Below are 17,256 nucleotides of genomic sequence, written 5' to 3'. Positions count from 1 at the left end.
CACCAAATACCACATTTGTAGACCCAGAAACAAAAAAACTCCCCGCTATACTAAACGCTCTGTAATTATAATTACTGTGAAAGAAACTTGAGAAAAGGCATCTTTTTCTTCCTAGAATAATTTTGGGGAGTGTTCTAAATGGTGATAAAGATTTAGTTTTGTGGTCACTCTTACTTGGGTGAAAAAGGGAAGAGAATTCCAATTAATATTTAGGAAATGTGGGCCATCTGAAGAATCTCCAGCTCCCCTGATCTCCACCAGTCACTTCCTCTGCCTAGGGGACCATGACTGGAAACAGCAGCAGGGCAGGGCAGCTTCCTGAAACTCCAGAACTTGTCTCAAATGGAATTACAGAAGAGACTGAGCTTTCTGCAGGCTAGAGATTAGAATAATAGGAGATTTGGGGCTCAAGAATAGAAGCCAGTGTTTGTAGATTGTGTTGCCTGGGGATACAGAAAGGTGATAAGGGCTGGTGATCTCCCTTAGAAGCCACTTTTCTGTGAAGTCCGGGATTAGAAAGCTGGGACCCTAACCCAAAGCTTCAGGCAGAGGAGGCAGTAGCTGTTCAGCCCCACTACTGCTCTCTATATTTTCCCCACCCTTGTCCCATTCACTCCTCCAGCCGATTGCAAGCTCCTTGAGGGCAGGGAATGGCTCTTGCCTCCTTTTGTATCCTTAGCACATAGTAGGTGCTTCATAAATGTTGACAGACTGATTTGGAGCCCAGCCTCCTAGGGACCAGTCCCGGTATTCGTGCTGAGGCTTAGAGAGATTGACTCAATGAGGCGCTCACGAGTCATTTAAAGTAACAGCATGACTTTATTACATAATTATATTTCCGTATAACAACAGAGAGCTAAAAAGGTCTTCCTTCTGCTAAAACAGCTGCTCTCCACATTTGGACCTTGACCAGGACAGTGAGAACCCTTCAGACAGGAAATGGGAACCTCCCGGGCTGGGTCCCCTCTGCCCCCGGCTTCCTACTTGAAGGGCACGTGGGTAGTGGGTGAGGTCTGGAGTAACGGGCGGATGGCTATGGGGGCCGCTGCTTGGGTGCTGGGGAGCTCTGCTCAGGATCGGCATCGATTTGGGGGGGGGGGGCAGGGAGATGGCTCCCCCTCAATCCCTGTCTCTTTGTCCTTGCCTGCGAATGGGCGTGTTCCTCCTTCTACCCTTGAGACTGCAAGCCCTCCCCACTTTGCGTCCTTTCTCATAAGGTCTCTCGTGTGTATGTGTGTGTGTGTGTGTGTATATAAATGTGTGTATGTGCGCACATATTTGCACACACGTGTTTATGTGTTGTATTGTGTATCTGTGCCCACATGTGTGCAGTACATGTATGTGGGGGGGGGTGTGCATTTATACACACTTATTTTTGTTGCTCCATCCTTTGTCCCATCGGCTCCCCATGACCCCGCTGGGGGTTTCTCAGAGATAGCGCAGGGTTCGCCATTTCCTTCTCTAACTCGGGAGACGGAGGCTGGCGGGTGAAGTGCCTAGAGCCGTAAGGGGCCGAGGTCCCCTCTGACCCAGTGCCCTGCTTCTCCCTCCCTAAGGATGAAGCTGCCCCGCTCCCGGAGCACCAAAGCCCTTGGCAGCAGGGCGTGTGCGCAAGCTTCCTCCGCGGTAGAAAGCTCTATCCTAGAGAGGTGACTGATGGGGAGGGCGATTCTCGGAGGAAGGCCTTTACCCTCTGGGGCGGGGGGCTTGGCTCCAGAACGATCGCTCTCGTGGGCAAGCTGGACTAGCCAGAGGGGGTGGGGGGTCTGGGGCTCGCTCGGTGGGCTCAGAGGGCAGGGCTGGCAGCGTAGCTCCCTGCCGGGGAAAACTTCCCAGTGGTGATGGCTGGGCTTGGAGGCAGCCCGTCCCCTTCCAGGAGGTCTTGGGTCGCTAGTCTAGAGCAAAAGGAGGTCCCCGAGGAAATGGGGAAGAAAGGCTGGCGGACAAGTGTCCGAATCAGCCAGACCCAAGAAAAAGCCAGTCTGGCCTAAAAGAAAGCAAACGTGGGGAAGTCGAAGTTTTCATCTGGGCTTCCAGAGGACAACAATAACTATGATAATAATAATATGCATTTGCATTAGCTCTGTATGGTTTACAAAATCCTTGACATCTTTTATCTCATTTCATCTTTGCCAGAACCATAATAGGTAGATACAGTTATTCTCTCCATTTTACAGAAAGGAAAAACCGAGGCAGAGAGGCTTAAATGATACACAGCTAGTTTGGTGACGTAGAAATACTGGCAGGAGAAATGCACTCAGATCCCCAGAAATGGAAGCCCCGTGCTTTTGGAAAAGCACCAAATGAAAGGCACTTATTAGGATGCAAATCAATGTTCCTTGGGATATCTATCTATCTACCTATAGCTATATATTCAGTAGAAGTACGGTACCAATGTAGACACGACACTTTCGTGTTTCTTATGGAGAAACACTAAATAATAAGTTATTTGATACAAATGTCATGCTCCTATCTTGATCCAATAATTGTTTATTGCCAAATATCAGAACATCTAGCTAAATCATAACTGCTACTTGTTTGTTTCCTTGGTTTTTTCCTGAGGCAATGGGGATAGGATGATTCGCTCAGGATCACACAGCTAATGTTAAGTGCGTTCGGGCGTATTTGAACTCGGGGCCTCCCGACTCCAGAGCCGGTGCTCTCTCCACTCTAGAGTCCCCTAGCTGCCCCAGATAAAACACGATTACTGTAAATCATTTTTGTCGAGTTTTCATGAGGCACAAAAGCATCCGTGTTTGAATTAAACCAGCTTGCCCTCGGAAGGTCGTCTAGATCATGAGAGATTCTCTCCTTGACATGTTTGCCTTCTCTGTGCCAGCTGTTCTAGATGAAGGCAAATTAACACTGCATAATATGCTTCTGTTCCAAAGGCACTTCAAGGCTCCGTTCAACAGGCTCTGCAGGCTGGTTCCTCGGGGTTTCCCACACACTGGATGAGTTGAACGGCCCTTCGATGAGAGGAAACAAGCATTTAGTCCGAGGAGACACGGCCGCCACGGCTCACGTCCCCGCCGGCGCCCTCTGCCCTCCACCCATGTGAGTATCCTCATGTAATGGTCACAATTAAATATCTTGTCCAGAGGGATGTGAACCAGGTCTGGACGATTACATGATAAAACCTGAGGGTTACTGTTCAGTTGTGTCCGACTCGTGATCCCATTTGGGATTTTCTAGGCAGAGACATTGGAGTGTTCTGCCATGTCCTTCTCCAGCTCATTTTACAGATGGGGAAACTGAGGCAAAGAGGGACGTGACCTGCCAAAGGTCACTAAGTATCCGAGGCCAGATTTGATCTCACAAACATTTAGATTCCAAGTCCAGAGCTCTATCCACGGAAGCTGCCTCAAGTCCAAGAGCAGAAGTTTAGAATACATAACTTTCCTATTTTAGTGGGGATGTGCTAAAGAATGAAAACCTCAGCTTGGCACACAAGGGTCTCCATGTCTGGGGGCCGATTTACATTGAGTCTTGTCTCTAACTTCTCCCAACATAAATGCCAAAAACCTACCAAAGAGATGGTCATTTCTCACTCAGAATGGCCTTTTTTCCATATCCTTGAACGTTCTCGCCCTATGACTGCCTAGAATGGTTTGTTGTTGGCCCCCGTGACCACTGACTATGAGGACCTGGTCATCTGTGACTCAATAAGTGTCTTAGAGCAGGAACAGCTCCAAAATAGTTGGAGGAAGGATGTGCCTATGGCTGATTTGGGGATAGATTCTTGACCAATGACTTTTTTCCTGTATTTTCAAGCCCTGGAGTTAGAGTGGAAATCCACAAGATTTCCTTAGGAACCAATTTTCTATATCTTTAAAATGTTTTCTTGCTTTTCTTTTTTCCCTTTCTTTCCTTCTTTCTCCCTCTTTCCCTTTCTTCTTTCCCACCTCTGTCTATATAGGATATCATGTCCTTACCTACAAATACTCTTTAAGGCACTTTTTTCTTTTCTCTTGCACATCTGAACTCTCCTGAGGTACCTTGGAGTTTACTGGCTATATTGCTTAAGGACCATCCCTTAAAACAAAAGCAATCTGATTTTCATCGGTCACCAGTCTGTCCCCGGTCAAGCCCCATTTGGGCCTTCTTTGGGTCCTGATTGACTCAGATTGAATATAAACAGCAGCCATTTCTGCTTTGGCCAGAGACCCTGAGCGCCTTCCCCTCCCAGATTCATCCATTCATTTATTTAGGTCTTTTTGGACTAAATGAAAGAGGCCATCGTTTGCCTCAATTGCTGCCCAGTCTTCATCACTGATCTGGAGATCTGTTGAAGACCTGGGCATAAAAAGGCTGAGGTCTCCCAGTGCCTCTGGGCCATCTCTACCCATCCTGATCTATCCCTGGCCATTCGACCCAGAGGCTCTGGAGGGGAAAGTGAGGCAGGGGACCTTGTCCAGCCCTCCCTCCCCCAAATCTAATTGCATTTATGAAGAGTCACATTAAAAAGCATCCCTTGGGCCTCCCTTTCACCATACACCAGCTCTGGGGGTTCAGAGGGAGGGTTGTTGGGGACCTCTAACTGCTTCCAGAGGAAACGGGGTGTGGTGAGAAGCCGTGCCCAGAATCCGTGCCCTTCCCTGGGGTGTTTCCAACAGAAAGGGAGCACGCTGCTGGCTTCTAACCAGCTTCCTCTTTCTGATGGAAATACCGAGCAGTGGTAGCTGTTGGCCCTCCGGTAAGCAAGCTGGGCTTGGCAATCAATCTTCCCATCAAAAGCAAAACAAGAATCATTCTCCCAGTGTGTGAATATTTGTCTGGATGTGTCTAAATCCTCCTGATCACCCTCTTGCAGAAGGGTTTTGCTGCTCTCCATTTAAGCTAAGGCGGGGAGGATTTGCGTTTATCAATCTTCTCTGTGGACTACACTGACCTAACCCTATTTTCTAATTCTCATTGACCAAAATGTTATTTTTCTTCGTCACAATTGGAGAGAGGGTCATTAGATTGTGGATGGAGAAGGCAGAAGGGCCATCAGCCTTAATAAGGCTTCTTGCCACTGTGAGGTTTCCCGGAGGTAGCTTTGAAAGTAGGACGAGTCCAGCATCTATGGAATTGGGCCTCAACCCTGAGTTTTAGATTATGGCTGTAAATTGTATATCTTGAAAGAAGAGAATGCAAGAGGCAGAGTTTGGGGAGCCTGGTCACCCCGGTGACTTTCCCTGCCTGTTTTTGTGTCTGAGCACTGGACTGTGCAACTCTGAGATGCTGGGATTTTATGAAAAACACTAAGCAATTAACTACATCTCAGTCAATGAGAGCTGTGATCCTGACAATAGTGTCTAAGTCCTTTCCTGTTCTCTTGGATATGTTCAGCTAAGAGATGGGGGGACCCAGGTGAGAAAAAAATTAAAAAGAGGCAATAATTTCGGGGGCAGCTGGATGGCACAGTGGATAGAGCATGGGCCCTGAAGTCAGGAGGACCCAAGTTCAAATGTGACCTAAGACACCAAACACTTCCTAGCTGGGTAACCCTGGGCAAGTCACTTAAACCCAATTGGGGAAAGAGGGAAGGAAGGAAGGAAGGAGGGCGGGAGGGAAGGAGGAAGAAAAGGAAGGAGGGAAGGAGAGAAGGAAGGAAGTTAATTGGGAAGGGGAGAAGTTGGGAAGTTAGTTGGGAAGGGGGAAGTTGGGAAGTTAGTTGGGAAGGGGAGAAGTTAGATGGGAAGGGGGAAGTTAGTTGGGAAGGAGGGAAGTTGGGAAGTTAGTTGGGAAGTTGGGAAGTTAGTTGGGAAGGGGGAAGTTAGTTGGAAGGGGGGAAGTTAGTTGGGAAGGGGGGAAGTTAGTTGGGAAGGGGGGAAGTTAGTTGGGAAGGGGGGAAGTTAGTTGGGAAAAGGGGAAGTTAGTTGGGAGGGGGGAAGTTGGGAAGTTAGTTGGGAAGGGGGAAGTTGGGAAGTTAGTTGGGAAGGGGGAAGTTGGGAAGTTAGTTGGGAAGGGGGAAGTTGGGAAGTTAGTTAGTTGGAAGGGGGAAGTTGGGAAGTTAGTTGGGAAGGGGGGAAGTTGGGAAGTTAGTTGGGAAGGGGGAAAGTTGGGAAGTTAGTTGGGAAGGGAGAAAGTTGGGAAGTTAGTTACTTGGGAAGGGGGAAAGTTGGGAAGTTAGTTGGGAAGGGAGAAAGTTGGGAAGTTAGTTACTTGGGAAGGGGGAAGTTGGGAAGTTAGTTAGTTGGGAAGGGGGAAGTTGGGAAGTGGAAAAGTTGGGAAGTTAGTTGAGAAGGGGGAAGTTGGGAAGTTAGTTGAGAAGGGGGAAGTTGGGAAGTTAGTTGGGAAGGGGAGAAGTTGGGAAGTTAGTCGGGAAGAGGGGAAGTTAGTTAGTTGGGAAGGGGGAAGTTAGTTGGAAGGGGGGAAGGGGGAAGTTAGTTGGAAGGGGGGAAGTTGGGAAGTTAGTTGGGAAGGGGGAAGTTGGGAAGTTAGTTGGGAAGGGGGGAAGTTGGGAAGTTAGTTGGGAAGGGGGGAAGGGGGAAGTTAGTTGGGAAGGGGGAAGTTGGGAAGTTAGTTAGTTGGGGAGAAGTTGGGAAGTTAGTTGGGAAGGGGGGAAGTTGGGAAGTTAGTTGGGAAGGGGGAAAGTTGGAAGTTAGTTGGGAAGGGGGGAAGTTGGGAAGTTAGTTGGGAGGGGGGAAGTTGGGAAGTTAGTTGGGAAGGGAGAAAGTTGGGAAGTTAGTTGGAAGGGGGAAGTTAGTTGGGAAGGGGGGAAGTTGGAAGTTAGTTAGTTGGGAAGGGGGAAGTTAGTTGGGGAGAAAGTTGGGAAGTGGAAAAGTTGGGAAGTTAGTTGGGGAGAAAGTTGGGAAGTTAGTTGGGAAGGGGGAAGTTGGGAAGTTAGTTGGGAAGTTGGGAAGTTGGGAAGTTAGTTGGGAAGGGGGGAAGTTGGGAAGTTAGTTTGTTGGGAAGGGGGAAGTTGGGAAGTTAGTTGGGAAGGGAGAAGTTGGGAAGTTAGTTGGAAGGGGGGAAGTTGGGAAGTTAGTTAGTTGGGAAGGGGGAAGTTGGAAGTTAGTTGGGAAGGGGGGAAGTTAGTTAGTTGGAAGGGGGGAAGTTAGTTGGGAAGTTGGGAAGGGGAAAGTTGGGAAGTTAGTTAGTTGGAAGGGGGAAAGTTGGGAAGTTAGTTAGTTGGGAAGGGGAAAGTTGGGAAGTTAGTTAGTTGGGAAGGGGGGTTGGGAAGTTAGTTGGGGGGGGGAAGTTGGGAAGTTGGGAAGTTGGGAAGTTAGTTGGGAAGTTAGTTAGTTGGAAGGGGGAAGTTGGAAGTTAGTTGGGAAGTTAGTTGGGAAGTTAGTTGGGAAGTTAGTTTGTTGGGAAGGGGGAAGTTAGTTAGTTGGGAAGGGGAAAGTTGGGAAGTTAGTTAGTTGGGAAGGGGGGGAAAGTTGGAAGTTAGTTGGAAGGGGGGAAAGTTGGGAGTTAGTTGGGAAAGGGGAAGTTAGTTGGAAGGGGGAAGTTAGTTGGGAAGTTAGTCGGGAAGAGGGGAAGTTAGTTAGTTGGGAAGGGGAAAGTTAGTTGGAAGGGGGGAAGTTAGTTGGGAAGGAGGGAAGTTGGGAAGTTAGTTGGAAGGGGGAAAGTTGGGAAGTTAGTTGGGAAGGGGAAAGTTGGGAAGTTAGTTGGGAAGTTGGGAAGGGGAAAGTTAGTTGGAAGGGGGGAAGTTGGGAAGTTAGTTAGTTGGGAAGGGGGAAAGTTGGGAAGTTAGTTAGATGGGAAGGGGGAAAGTTGGGAAGTTAGTTAGTTGGGAAGGGGAGAAGTTGGGAAGTTAGTGGGAAGGGGGGAAGTTGGGAAGTTAGTTGGGAAGGGGGAAGTTGGGAAGTTAGTTGGGAAGGGGAAAGTTGGGAAGTTAGTTGGGAAGGGGGAAGTTGGAAGTTAGTTGGGAAGGGGGAAGTTGGGAAGTTAGTTGGGAAGGGGGGAAGTTGGGAAGTTAGTTGGGAAGGGGAAAGTTGGGAAGTTAGTTGGGAAGGGGGAAAGTTGGGAAGTTAGTTAGTTGGGGAGAAAGTTGGAAGTTAGTTGGGAAGGGGGGTTGGGAAGTTAGTTTGTTGGGAAGGGGGAAAGTTGGGAGTTAGTTGGGAAGGGAGAAGTTGGGAAGTTAGTTGGGAAGGGGGGAAGTTGGAAGTTAGTTAGTTGGGAAGGGGGGAAGTTGGGAAGTTAGTTGGGAAGGGGAAAGTTGGGAAGTTAGTTGGGAAGTTAGTTTGTTGGGAAGGGGGAAGTTGGGAAGGGGGAAGTTGGAAGTTAGTTGGGAAGGGGAAAGTTGGGAAGTTAGTTACTTGGGAAGGGGGAAAGTTGGGAAGTTAGTTGGGGAGAAAGTTGGAAGTTAGTTGGGAAGGGGGGAAGTTAGTTGGGAAGTTGGGAAGTTGGGAAGTTAGTTAGTTGGGAAGTTAGTTAGTTGGGAAGTTAGTTGGGAAGTTGGGAAGGGGGAAGTTGGGAAGTTGGGAAGTTAGTTGGGAAGTTAGTTAGTTGGGAAGTTAGTTGGGAAGTTAGTTGGGAGGGGGGAAGTTGGGAAGTTAGTTGGGAAGGGGGAAAGTTGGGAAGTTAGTTGGGAAGGGGGAAAGTTGGGAAGTTAGTTGGGAAGGGGGAAAGTTGGGAAGTTAGTTAGTTGGAAGGGGGGAAGTTGGGAAGTTAGTTGGGAAGGGGGGAAGTTGGGAAGTTAGTTGGGAAGGGGAAAGTTGGGAAGTTAGTTGGGAAGGGAGAAAGTTGGGAAGTTAGTTACTTGGGAAGGGGGAAAGTTGGGAAGTTAGTTGGGAAGGGGAGAAGTTGGGAAGTTAGTTACTTGGGAAGGGGGAAAGTTGGGAAGTTAGTTAGTTGGGAAGGGGGAAAGTTGGGAAGTGGAAAAGTTGGGAAGTTAGTTGAGAAGGGGGAAAGTTGGGAAGTTAGTTGAGAAGGGGGAAAGTTGGGAAGTTAGTGGGAAGGGGGGAGTTGGGAAGGGGAGAAGTTGGGAAGTTAGTCGGGAAGAGGGGAAGTTAGTTAGTTGGGAAGGGGAAAGTTAGTTGGAAGGGGGGAAGTTAGTTGGGAAGGGGGAAGTTGGGAAGTTAGTTGGGAAGGGGGAAAGTTGGGAAGTTAGTTGGGAAGGGGGGAAGTTGGAAGTTAGTTGGGAAGGGGGAAGTTGGGAAGTTAGTTGGGAAGGGGGAAAGTTGGGAAGTTAGTTAGTTGGGGAGAAAGTTGGGAAGTTAGTTGGGAAGGGGGGAAGTTGGGAAGTTAGTTGGGAAGGGGAAAGTTGGGAAGTTAGTTGGGAAGGGGGGAGTTGGGAAGTTAGTTGGGAAGGGGGAAAGTTGGGAAGTTAGTTGGGAAGGGGAAAGTTGGGAAGTTAGTTGGGAAGGGGAGAAGTTGGGAAGTTAGTTGGGAAGGGGGAAGTTGGGAAGTTAGTTGGGAAGGGGGGAAGTTGGGAAGTTAGTTGGGAGGGGGAAAGTTGGGAAGTTAGTTGGGAAGGGGGAAAGTTGGGAAGTTAGTTGGGAAGAGGGAAAGTTGGGAAGTTAGTTAGTTGGGGAGAAAGTTGGGAAGTTAGTTGGGAAGGGGGGAAGTTGGAAGTTAGTTTGTTGGGAAGGGGGAAGTTGGGAAGTTAGTTGGGAAGGGGGAAGTGGGAAGTTAGTTGGGAAGGGGGGAAGTTGGGAAGTTAGTTAGTTGGGAAGGGGGGAAGTTGGGAAGTTAGTTGGGAAGGGGGGAAGAAGTTGGAAGTTAGTTGGGAAGGGGGGAAGTTGGGAAGTTAGTTGGGAAGGGGGAAAGTGGGAAGTTAGTTAGTTGGGAAGGGGGAAGTTGGGAAGTTAGTTAGTTGGGAAGGGGGAAAGTTGGGAAGTTAGTTAGTTGGGAAGGGGGGAAGTTGGGAAGTTAGTTGGGAAGGGGGAAGTTGGGAAGTTAGTTGGGAAGGGGGGAAGTTGGGAAGTTAGTTGGGAAGGGGGGAAGTTGGGAAGTTAGTTGGGAAGGGAGAAAGTTGGGAAGTTAGTTACTTGGGAAGGGGGAAAGTTGGGAAGTTAGTTACTTGGGAAGGGAGAAAGTTGGGAAGTTAGTTACTTGGGAAGGGGGAAAGTTGGGAAGTTAGTTACTTGGGAAGGGGGAAAGTTGGGAAGTGGAAAAGTTGGGAAGTTAGTTGAGAAGGGGGAAAGTTGGGAAGTTAGTTGAGAAGGGGGAAAGTTGGGAAGTTAGTTGGAAGGGGGAAGTTAGTTAGTTGGGAAGGGGGAAGTTAGTTAGTTGGGAAGGGGGAAAGTTAGTTGGAAGGGGGAAGTTAGTTGGGAAGGGGGAAGTTGGAAGTTAGTTGGGAAGGGGAAGTTGGGAAGTTAGTTGGGAAGGGGGAAAGTTGGGAAGTTAGTTGGGAAGGGGGAAGTTGGGAAGTTAGTTAGTTGGGAAGGGGGAAAGTTGGGAAGTTAGTTGAGAAGGGGGAAAGTTGGGAAGTTGGGAAGTTGGGAAGGGGGAAAGTTGGGAAGTTTTTGGGAAGGGGGGAAGTTGGAAGTTAGTTGGAAGGGGGAAGTTGGAAGGGGGGAAGTTGGAAGTTAGTTGGGAAGGAAGTTGGGAAGTTAGTGGGAAGGGGGAAGTTGGAAGTTAGTTGGGAAGGGGGGAAGTTGGGAAGTTAGTTGGGAGGGAAAGTTGGGAAGTTTTTGGGAAGGGGGAAGTTAGTTAGTTGGGAAGTGGGAAGTTAGTTTGTTGGGAAGGGGGGAGTTGGGAAGTTAGTTTGTTGGGAAGGGGGAAGTTGGGAAGTTAGTTGGGAAGGGAGAAGTTGGGTTTAGTTGGGAAGGGGGGAAGTTGGGAAGTTAGTTAGTTGGGGGGGGGAAGGTTGGGTTGGGGGGTTGGGAAGTTAGTTGGGAAGGGGGAAAGTTGGAAGTTAGTTAGTTGGGAAGGGGGAAGTTGGGAAGTTAGTGGGAAGGGGGAAGTTGGGAAGTTAGTTGGGAAAAAGTTGGGAAGTTAGTTAGTTGGGAAGGGGGAAGTTGGGAAGTTAGTTGGGAAGGGGCGAAGTTGGGAAGTTAGTTGGAAGGAAGTTGGGAAGTTAGTTGGGAAGGGAGAAAGTTGGGAAGTTAGTTACTTGGAAAGGGGGAAAGTTGGGAAGTTAGTTGGGAAGGGGGAATTGGGAAGTTAGTTACTTGGGAAGGGGAAGTTGGGAAGTTAGTTAGTTGGGAAGGGGGAAAGTTGGGAAGTGGAAAAGTTGGGAAGTTAGTTGAGAAGGGAGAAAGTTGGGAAGTTAGTTGAGAAGGGGGAAAGTTGGGAAGTTAGTTGGGAAGGGGAGAAGTTGGGAAGTTAGTTACTTGGGAAGGGGGAAGTTAGTTGGGAAGGGGGAAAGTTAGTTGGAAGGGGGGAAGTTAGTTGGGAAGGGGGAAGTTGGAAGTTAGTTGGGAAGAGGGAAAGTTGGGAAGTTAGTTGGGAAGGGGGGAAGTTGGGAAGTTAGTTTGTTGGGAAGGGGGAAGTTGGGAAGTTAGTTGGGAAGGGAGAAGTTGGGAAGTTAGTTACTTGGGAAGGAAGGGGGAAAGTTGGGAAGTTAGTTGGGAAGGGAGAAAGTTGGGAAGTTAGTTACTTGGGAAGGGGGAAGTTGGGAAGTTAGTTAGTTGGGAAGGGGAAGTTGGGAAGTGGAAAAGTTGGGAAGTTAGTTGAGAAGGGGGAAGTTGGGAAGTTAGTTGAGAAGGGGGAAGTTGGGAAGTTAGTTGAGAAGGGGGGAAGTTGGGAAGTTAGTTGAGAAGGGGGAAGTTGGGAAGTTAGTTGGGAAGGGGAAGTTGGGAAGTTAGTCGGGAAGAGGGGAAGTTAGTTAGTTGGGAAGGGGAAAGTTAGTTGGAAGGGGGGAGTTAGTTGGGAAGGGGGGAAGTTGGGAAGTTAGTTGGGAAGGGGGGAAGTTGGGAAGTTAGTTGGGAAGGGGGGAAGTTGGGAAGTTAGTTGGGAAGGGGGGAAGTTGGGAAGTTAGTTGGGAAGGGGGGAAGTTGGGAAGTTAGTTGGGAAGGGGGAAAGTTGGAAGTTAGTTGGGAAGGGGGAAAGTTGGGAAGTTAGTTAGTTGGGGAGAAAGTTGGGAAGTTAGTTGGGAAGGGGGGAAGTTGGGAAGTTAGTTTGTTGGGAAGGGGGGAAGTTGGGAAGTTAGTTGGGAAGGGAGAAGTTGGGAAGTTAGTTGGGAAGGGGGGAATTGGGAAGTTAGTTAGTTGGGAAGGGGGAAGGGGGGAAGTTGGGAAGTTAGTTGGGAAGGGGGGAAGTTGGGAAGTTAGTTGGGAAGAGGGAAAGTTGGGAAGTTAGTTAGTTGGGAAGGGGGGAAGTTGGGAAGTTAGTTGGGAAGGGGGGAAGTTGGGAAGTTAGTTGGGAAGGGGGAAGGGGGGAAGTTGGGAAGTTAGTTAGTTGGGAAGGGGGGAAGTTGGGAAGTTAGTTGGGAAGGGGCGAAGTTGGGAAGTTAGTTGGGAAGGGGGAAAGTTGGGAAGTTAGTTGGGAAGGGGAGAAGTTGGGAAGTTAGTTACTTGGGAAGGGGGAAAGTTGGGAAGTTAGTTGGGAAGGGAGAAAGTTGGGAAGTTAGTTACTTGGGAAGGGGGAAAGTTGGGAAGTTAGTTAGTTGGGAAGGGGGAAAGTTGGGAAGTGGAAAAGTTGGGAAGTTAGTTGAGAAGGGAGAAAGTTGGGAAGTTAGTTGAGAAGGGGGAAAGTTGGGAAGTTAGTTGGGAAGGGGAGAAGTTGGGAAGTTAGTCGGGAAGAGGGGAAGTTAGTTGGGAAGGGGGAAAGTTAGTTGGAAGGGGGGAAGTTAGTTGGGAAGGGGGAAGTTGGGAAGTTAGTTGGGAAGGGGGAAGTTGGGAAGTTAGTTGGGAAGGGGGGAAGTTGGGAAGTTAGTTGGGAAGGGGGGAAGTTGGGAAGTTAGTTGGGAAGGGGGAAGTTGGGAAGTTAGTTGGGAAGGGGGAAGTTGGGAAGTTAGTTAGTTGGGAAGGGGGAAGTTGGGAAGTTAGTTAGTTGGGAAGGGGGAAGTTGGGAAGTTAGTTGGGAAGGGGGAAGTTGGGAAGTTAGTTGGGAAGGGGGGAAGTTGGGAAGTTAGTTGGGAAGGGGGGAAGTTGGGAAGTTAGTTGGGAAGGGGGAAGTTGGGAAGTTAGTTGGGAAGGGGGGAAGTTGGGAAGTTAGTTGGGAAGGGGGGAAGTTGGGAAGTTAGTTGGGAAGAGGGAAAGTTGGGAAGTTAGTTGGGAAGGGGGGAAGTTGGGAAGTTAGTTTGTTGGGAAGGGGGAAGTTGGGAAGTTAGTTGGGAAGGGAGAAGTTGGGAAGTTAGTTACTTGGGAAGGGGGAAGTTGGGAAGTTAGTTGGGAAGGGAGAAAGTTGGGAAGTTAGTTACTTGGGAAGGGGGAAGTTGGGAAGTTAGTTAGTTGGGAAGGGGGAAGTTGGGAAGTGGAAAAGTTGGGAAGTTAGTTGAGAAGGGGGGAAGTTGGGAAGTTAGTTGAGAAGGGGGGAAGTTGGGAAGTTAGTTGAGAAGGGGGGAAGTTGGGAAGTTAGTTGAGAAGGGGGGAAGTTGGGAAGTTAGTTGGGAAGGGGGAAGTTGGGAAGTTAGTCGGGAAGAGGGGAAGTTAGTTAGTTGGGAAGGGGGAAAGTTAGTTGGAAGGGGGGAAGTTAGTTGGGAAGGGGGAAGTGGGAAGTTAGTTGGGAAGGGGGAAAGTTGGGAAGTTAGTTGGGAAGGGGGAAAGTTGGGAAGTTAGTTGGGAAGGGGGGAAGTTGAGAAGTTAGTTGGGAAGGGGGGAAGTTGGGAAGTTAGTTGGGAAGGGGGGAAGTTGGGAAGTTAGTTAGTTGGGAAGGGGGAAAGTTGGGAAGTTAGTTAGTTGGGAAGGGGGAAAGTTGGGAAGTTAGTTAGTTGGGAAGGGGGAAGTTGGGAAGTTAGTTAGTTGGGGAGAAAGTTGGGAAGTTAGTTGGGAAGGGGGGAAGTTGGGAAGTTAGTTGGGAGGGGGAAAGTTGGGAAGTTAGTTGGGAAGGGGAAAGTTGGGAAGTTAGTTGGGAAGGGAGAAGTTGGGAAGTTAGTTGGGAAGGGGCGAAGTTGGGAAGTTAGTTGGGAAGGGGGGAAGTTGGGAAATTAGTTGGGAAGGGGGAAAGTTGGGAAGTTAGTTGGGGAAGTTAGTTACTTGGGAAGGGGGGAAGTTAGTTGGGAAGGGGGGAAGTTAGTTGGGAAGGGGGGAAGTTAGTTAGTTGGGAAGGGGGGAAGTTAGTTAGTTGGGAAGTAAGTTAGTTGGGAAGGGGGGAAGTTAGTTAGTTGGGAAGGGGGGAATTGGGAAGTTAGTTGGGAAGGGGGGAATTGGGAAGTTAGTTGGGGAGAAAGTTGGGAAGTTGGGAAGTTGGGAAGTTGGGAAGTAAGTTAGTTGGGAAGGGGGAAAGTTGGGAAGTTAGTTGGGAAGGGGGAAAGTTGGGAAGTTAGTTACTTGGGAAGGGGGAAAGTTGGGAAGTTAGTTGGGAAGGGAGAAAGTTGGGAAGTTAGTTACTTGGGAAGGGGGAAAGTTGGGAAGTTAGTTGAGAAGGGGGGAAGTTAGTTGGGAAGGGGGGAAGTTGGGAAGTTAGTTGGGAAGGGGGGAAGTTGGGAAGTTAGTTGGGAAGGGGGGAAGTTAGTTGGGAAGGGGGGAAGTTGGGAAGTTAGTTGGGAAGGGGGGAAGTTGGGAAGTTAGTTGGGAAGGGAGAAAGTTGGGAAGTTAGTTACTTGGGAAGGGGGAAAGTTGGGAAGTTAGTTGGGAAGGGGGAAAGTTGGGAAGTTAGTTACTTGGGAAGGGGGAAAGTTGGGAAGTTAGTTGAGAAGGGGGGAAGTTAGTTGGGAAGGGGGGAAGTTGGGAAGTTAGTTGGAAGGGGGGAAGTTGGGAAGTTAGTTGGGAAGGGGGGAAGTTGGGAAGTTAGTTGCGAAGAGTGGGAGAGAGGTTGGAAGGGAAGGAAGATCAGTGAAAAATTTTATGAAAGTGATGAATAAATTTGGAGGTTTCATTGAAACAATTCAAAATATCTGTAACATTTATAGATTTCATTCATTTACTTCTAATAAGTGTCTATCATGTGCAAAGTAATGTGCTAAATACTTTAGGAGATAGAAGGACAATTAAGCCTTCGAAGGTCATAGTATGGCCTTATCATATTCTGATTATTTCTCAGCTCCTTTCCAACTAAAATAAAAATTGGAATATGTTTTCCTATGACATTAGTCAAAAATCCCCAATTGCAAAGCTTGCTTGGAACCAACCCTTTGTACCTTAGAAGTTTTAGCCAGCATCTAGATTCAAGTTTTTCATTCCTATCTCTCGGGGGGGTTGTAAGATTTGTGGGGAAGCATGTTAAGAACAAGGACAATGACGTTCTAGTGAAGAGGGAGGAGAAAGGGGGAGAAGGGACTGATGGTAGTTAATCAGACAACAAATGTTAATTTATTAAGCATTTACTAGATGTTAAGCACTGGAGATACAAAAAAAAAAAAAAAAAAAAAGGCAAGATAAAATCCCTGCCCTCACAAAGCTTACCATCTAATGGGAGAGACTGCATGGGGAAAAAACAAACACATACATATACATATATATACACACATGTATATGTGTGTATGTATATGTATCTGAAGTTATATATACACATACCCATATGTTCACACGTGTGTTATATGTGTGTGTGCATGTACATACATGTAAGTGGAAGATAGCCTCCAAAGCTTCAGAGATGGCCAGGGGAGGAGGCAGGGAAGAATGGAAGAGACAGGTCCACAAGAGGGGGGATTTCTGCTTGAAGGAGCAAATCCAGGAGGCAGAAGGGGAGACAGGAATTCCAGGTATGGGAAATAGCCATCACAAAAGCAAGAGCAATAGCTCTCCTTTGAGTCTTCCAAAGATTGTTCGCAACCATCTTCTGAAATAGGCAGGACCCCCTTTCTCAAATGTGAAATTGGGCTCAGAGTCAAAGGACCATTTCTCCTTCTTCGTCTCCATTAAGAAATGAAGGAAGCTAAGCTAATTGGGTTCTTCATCAGAGCAGCTGACCTCGGAGGTCCTTGGGGCTCCAAAATTGAGCCACTCTGGGAGAGGAGATGGTGAGGGCCGAGCTGGGAGCCCAGGACGGGACATATAAGGCTCAGTGACAGATACTTTGGGTCACGGATGAGAACGGGGAAAAAATTTCTCAGAAAGTTAAGATGCTGCTTCTTTCTATTCTTAGAGAAAGCCATTACCTGTGGTCACCCTCGCAGGAGAACTCAATGTTCCTGCCTTCTAAAATGGATTTCAGCTCCTTGATGGAAGATGTTGAACATGAGTCCCTGGAAGAGGAAAAAGAAAAGATGAGGATCTGCACTTCCCTGCCTCCTGCCCACTGTCCAGATAAACTCAGTTTCCCTGAGAGCAGCGGCTGCCTTTAAAGACGTCCCAACGACATCTCAGGGATGCATTGTGGGATGGTGGCGAGCAGAGCACTTGTGAGTGCCCGGTTACCTTGACTGCGCGCCGAGGTTGTGTATCACCCAGACCTTCATCAGGTGGACTCTGTTGGGATTCAGACGGTGAACCTCCACGCTCCCGAAAATGCTGAGACAGAGGGGACACAGAGCAGAGGCGGCGTTCAATAATGAGCCAAGGCGCGGGCTCTCCCTGGCTGCTGGACATGACTGCCCGCCGAGCACAGGGGACCACAAAGCGCCCGTTTGGGACGAAGGCGCGCTTTCCGCTCTGCAAGGCGGCAGCCAGGCAGCCATCTGGGCGACCTTGCTCTGCCCAAGACATCCCCAGTCTGAAGGCACTAAAGGGAAGGGGGCAAGCTACACGTTGAGACCCATCTCTAGCCAACAGCAGATGTCCTCCCAGAGGTCTGAGTGGACATCAGGGCGTGAGGACTTCTCACTATACACTGGCGTGATCCACTTGGGATGGGCTTTTCCCAAGTTCTTTTGGTGAGCCAGATATGTCATGAGGGAATAAATGCACATACAACTGTGAATATAGATACACACACATACACACAAATGTACATATGAGTTGTATAGGAACATATAAGTGTTTATACATACATACACACATAAAATTGTGACATATGTGCTCATATAAGTGTGTTATATATGTGGAAATAGTGGATGTGTATATATGAGTGCACAAAAGTGTTTTATATATACATGTGTGAACATGGGTGTTAGATATATGCACAGAGAAGTTTGGTAGCTATAGACAAAGAAAACTGTGTTAGATGTAGAGAGAATAGTGTTAGCTACACACACAGAAGGGTATAACATACACACAGAGAAGGGTGTTGGATAGTTCTATGCAGAGAGAAGGGTGTTAGATAGAAATGTTCAGAGGGAAGGGTGTTAGATCCATACACAGAGAAGGGTGTTATCTACACACACCGAAGGATATT

At 48.3% G+C, this 17,256-nt stretch overlaps 1 protein-coding gene across 1 annotated transcript in view; it reads right to left on the bottom strand.

Annotated features, from left to right (window-relative positions):
* Positions 1 to 799: 799 nt before the first annotated feature.
* CD38 (CD38 molecule) overlaps positions 800 to 17,256 on the bottom strand; it is a 98,474-nt gene continuing 82,017 nt past the window's right edge. The window contains exons 6-8 of the mRNA XM_051967248.1: positions 16,341 to 16,433; positions 16,082 to 16,168; positions 800 to 2,969 (exon numbers count right to left, since the gene is read on the bottom strand). Of these exons, the coding sequence (XP_051823208.1) occupies positions 2,909 to 2,969; positions 16,082 to 16,168; positions 16,341 to 16,433 (241 nt within the window). The 3' untranslated portion in view covers positions 800 to 2,908. The remainder of the gene's footprint in view (positions 2,970 to 16,081; positions 16,169 to 16,340; positions 16,434 to 17,256) is intronic.

This window comes from Antechinus flavipes, chromosome 6 (assembly GCF_016432865.1).
Source record: "Antechinus flavipes isolate AdamAnt ecotype Samford, QLD, Australia chromosome 6, AdamAnt_v2, whole genome shotgun sequence".
Lineage (NCBI taxonomy): Eukaryota > Metazoa > Chordata > Mammalia > Dasyuromorphia > Dasyuridae > Antechinus > Antechinus flavipes.
This window is presented reverse-complemented; position numbering and strand designations above follow the sequence as displayed.